Consider the following 4899-nt stretch of genomic DNA (forward strand, 5'->3'; position numbering starts at 1 on the left):
AAGTCACATTTTAGACTTAAAACATTTAAATTATTTTCTTGGGCGTTGATATTGTAGACAGTGCGCCTTTCTCTCTGCCATCTGAAAAAACCACCAGGCCATAATGCCAAATCGTAAATGACCCATTCCCAGCAGCTGGAGATGCTCGATCACTGTTGCACTCTGCCAATGTCCTATGTCCACGATTATTTGTCACCTATGTAAATATATCAACACAAAGCGCAGCCTGTTGTCTGTTCTCTGTCTACTGACTACCTAAGATACATTTTTAAGTTTCATGAGCTTCTTTCATCAGCCTTGATTTATATCAGTGGACTGAACTAAATATTTAGCAGATGTAGACTCATCATATTTATTGTGGTTGAATCCACGACATATTACCATTTTTATTGGGGGGGGGGGGGGGGGGGGCGGAGGTGACATTTTTACTTAAGTTTTAACAGCTTATTGAAGCATTAGATTTTATTTATACAGTTGTATTTTCCAACAGACATGACATTTTTTTTTTCCAGAAATGGATTAATGTACTTACATCATAAAATTCGCAACCAGAGAATTCTCGATCAATTTTAACATTTATCAGACGGTCAACAATAGATACTGACAATCTATCCCTTTCTGTAGGCCAAATGTCCCCCCGAACTGAAAAAACTCTGTCAATTGGAGCAGATGTTCCAGGCAAAGACATCAAAAACTTAACAATTTTAGATATATTGCAACACAAAATATCAGTTCTTTGGAACACCTTAAAAAAATTGCTTTCTGGGTCTCTTCAGTAGCATCTGGTACTTTTTCAGAACTTTAACCACAATCTACCCTTTGGTTTTGAACTACCTAGTTCACCATTGTATGTTTAGTAAATAGGTCATCAACATCTACGGAATCTTTTGTAATTTCATTAACAACATTAGCATACACTTCTAAATCAGGCCAGGCAATTTCATTCTGTGAATATAGCTACTGAAACTTACTAAAAGCAACTTTAACGAAACTTTTCCTTCACAACTCTTAGTACTAGAATTATAAAATTTGTCTGCACTTGTTCCAGAATGTCTTTACCCTCTTTAGCAGATGACTATTATTCCCATCTTTGGCTTTGGTAAAATTTCTTATATTTGGAGAAGCAGTAGCATTAATAGCAATCCTATGTTTAGCTGTTTTCATGTGGTCTTTAAAATCATCCTTTCCTTTGTGTGAAACATAAAATTCTCCAGCACACAGTGTGCAGTAAACACACTCATTTTTACTGTCATTGCACAATTTCAAAAATTTTAATTCCTGTTGCACATAACAGTAACATTAAATACAAACTTCTTTTGGCAAACGCTACGCAATGAAATTAAAAATGAATACAGATTAAATGTGGACAAGTGATTAGACACACAGCCCTGTTGTTATACATGAGTTCAGCCGTGTTTTCAATCTTGTTTACCTAGGCACACAAACAATACTGATAGCATCGCTAGCTGAATACAACTATATGGCAAAAAGTTATTTCTCCTGCCTCTCACATGCAATGCAGACACTACATCTATGCTTTGTATTCCACATTAAGCACCTAATGGCAACACTTATCTATGGACTGTATGTTACACACACCATTGTTGGCTTATCAGGGTTGGCAATTAAAAACACCAGTAACCAAAACAGAAGTAGTGTGCTGAGATGTGAAGAAAAAGTACACACAGTCTACTAGTTATATTATGAAACATAATCAACACTGACATCATTCCACATTCAAAAATGTTCCAGAAATAAAACAATTTTATAAAATTAACATGTACGTCACATGAGAAAGTTGCATAAGTTAGTTTCAGTCAGATACATGAACAGTATATAATGTGAAAGTGCAGTTTTCTTGTCCAAAGGTAAAGATTCAGGTGTTCTGCTGTTTCCGTGCACCCATTAATGCAAATGCTTGGTTGGTTTCTTTGACAATAATATAGCAATATTTCATCCCCAAACAGAGCTCATGCTCTGTCAACACTTTATTTATTCATCCAAGAATTTTGTCATGGTAGCACAGTGAAAATCAACACCCCCCGCCCCCCCCCCCCCCCACACACACACACAAAATATATAAATAAGCATTTTGAGGGCAGGACATTGGTTGGACAGGTGTTGTTGATGGAACAATAAACTGTTACCTTTCTTTCTAGACAGCTTCTGATTTATTAGCTGCAAAAAATTTGACTGAATGCATGATGTAATTGTCCATAAAGCTTAAATTAGAAAAAATACCACAGATGACTATAATTACAATGAGTAGCACAAATATAGAAGGACATAAAAATTTGTTCACTTCTGCTAAAGAATTATAATACTCTGAAGACTCTTTCACCACTAAGTGACTGCAGAACAACAGTAGGCCTACTCATGATCAAATTTATTGACATTAGCAATATACAATAATTTTGAGCAACAATAAGCTACAGCGCAATTCACAATTTTAATTTTACAGATTGCCACACACAGAATAAGGCAAAAAATTTAAATCTCGCATTCAATATACAATAGTTGTCTTAGTAAAAAATCTACTTTTCAACTGAAAATTTTTTGTTAGTACTACCTTGTTTCTTCCAAGAATAATTTGTTTATGGACACTCTCCTCCGTTTGCTTACTGGAGGGGCAAATGACTTTTGTTCTTTACTAATGTGGTGATTTTCCCTGAAAAATGTCAATAAGCCCCAAGGAACACTTTTGTCAGAAGTTGATGTTACATCAGCAGATTCTAACAACCATGCAGAATTCCTCAGCTCAATACGAAGTTTAGCTACCTCTTCTGACCCTACATTTTTGCTTACATTTAAGTTTGGCTCCAAAGGATTTACAATGTAAAGAGGTGAATGTTCTGGCTTTATAGTGTTGGCTGATGTTAAAAGATTGATAGCTAAATTGTTAAAATCAAACGAAGAATAGAATGCAAGGAATTCTGTAAACAATATTCCTACAGTCTCAACACGATTATCCTGTTCTGCGGAGATACCTTCATGGGCAGACCCCACAATAGGAGATCTTGCAGGTCTGGCATCCAAGTGGTTTAAATTCAATGCAGGGGAAGACATGCTTAGTTTGTCAAGTGCTGGCAATATTGGAGGCGATCTCTGTTGGAGGAAGTACAGCACCATAAGAACAAGAGAGAAGTTTGTGATCCATCTGCCTGGTACAGGGTTCGTCAGGCCTACATAACGGGCCCAAGCACGAATGGCAAACACTAGAGGACGCACTCTTACATCGTGAGAACCCAAGATGTATAGCAGTTCGCTCATCTGGACAGCAAATGCATTTGAGGCTGATAAATCGCACTCAATACCTGTGAGATCTTGTTGAAATTTGACTATTGGCACTCGCGCTTGTAAAATTCGCTTGACTCCCGTTACACCTGGGAGGAACAACTGACACATGTCACCTACAGTTTCCATAAGCCGTTGTGAGGATGCACGTCCGTTGGGAGAAGACGTTTTGGCTTGGAACACCAGACGACAATCTTCCCATTTTTCGTGACTGTCATCAGTGTCCAACTGTAAGACTATATCAAGGTCACAGCCCATTCTTCCAAACCCGTTTACTGATGATCCAAAAGGAAGAGCTTTAACGTTAGGAAATGGTCCACAAAGGGCTATTTCAATCTGCCGAGCGGTTAGAAACCGTAGTCTTTCTCCCACATCGTTTAAATGAGTTGCACTATATAACACATTTATCTGCTCTGACAAGGATTTTGCTCCTTGTAATAAATTTTTAATGTCTTTATCTGTTGGTATTGCGGTTCCGTATTGATGTTTAAGTATTGGCACATCTGACTCGCCCGTTCTTGCTTGCTTCCTTCTAGGAGACTTTGAACGAAACCATAGAAACGGAGTCCTTGTTGGTATGATGTGACTTTCATTCAAATGGCAACACTGATTTAGAAGTATTTCCATTGCACTCACTGCTTTAAATTCCACAAGAATAAAGTGTGACTGTTCATTCAAACAATAATGATGCATACTTTCGATTGTGCCATATTCGGAACAATAGTTATACAAATCGGCTGCAGATTTCTCAGACTGCACCTGCACTATTACACTCCTCTTCGCCTCATTTCTTCTGTTCTCAACTCTTTCCCTGAAAGTCATTATCATCTGTTGTCCTGCAGTAATGTCATCTGGAGTATCTAAACCAATTTTCCTCGCAAAACTACTTGAACTGGTAGTGCAAAAATTTCTGAGTGTTTTGCCAATCTTGATTGAAGATCCCATGCGAATTAGCGTCATTTTAAATCTACGGTCCACTCACATCTCAATACACTGCACAATACATTACTTCTCTTGTGTTTCACAGCTACATAAAATTCACAGGATCTGCCAGATTAGTAAATGTTTCATTTTAATTATTTTTTGCCGCATTTGAAGGACTCGTATGTTTCTCATACGGTGTGTCAGTGGTCATAACCATGTAGAAAATGAAAACAACTTGTCACAAACCAGAAGGAAACAAATATACTCAAAAGTAGATGGCAAAATCAAGTATAAAATTAACTGAACATCTCCAGTACATTAAACACCGCATGTTTCCTTCGTATCGTAAACATTGTACTATGTTATCTCTGGTTACGAGGCAACATCGATGCAAATAATCGAAGAGTGCTCTATGGGCCAGTTGTACATTCTCCGCTTTGCGGGCCTGCCAAGCTCTATTCTCGGACTAAATGAGAAACACGCTGTACGAACCAGAAATAACGCCTAATCGGAGAATAAACTCGAGTTAACATAACCGACGATTTCTAGCCAGTTATCGGGCTTCACTGGGGAAAAACTTTTCAAGATGGCAGGGATAGGCGACCACAAGATTCTATTAAATAAATTAGAAGCATTAGGAATAAGAAGGGTAGCTAATGACTGGTTTCGATCATACCTAAC

At 37.7% G+C, this 4899-nt stretch overlaps 1 protein-coding gene across 1 annotated transcript; it reads right to left on the reverse strand.

Moving 5' to 3' along the window:
* Window positions 1-542: 542 nt before the first annotated feature.
* LOC126270130 (poly(A) RNA polymerase, mitochondrial) lies at window positions 543-4622 on the reverse strand. The gene has a single exon (XM_049974047.1). The coding sequence runs from the start codon at window positions 4252-4254 to the stop codon at window positions 2566-2568; it is 1689 nt and encodes a 562-aa protein (XP_049830004.1). The 5' UTR covers window positions 4255-4622; the 3' UTR covers window positions 543-2565.
* Window positions 4623-4899: the final 277 nt, after the last annotated feature.

Source organism: Schistocerca gregaria, chromosome 1 (genome assembly GCF_023897955.1).
Source record: "Schistocerca gregaria isolate iqSchGreg1 chromosome 1, iqSchGreg1.2, whole genome shotgun sequence".
Classification (NCBI taxonomy): Eukaryota; Metazoa; Arthropoda; class Insecta; order Orthoptera; family Acrididae; genus Schistocerca; species Schistocerca gregaria.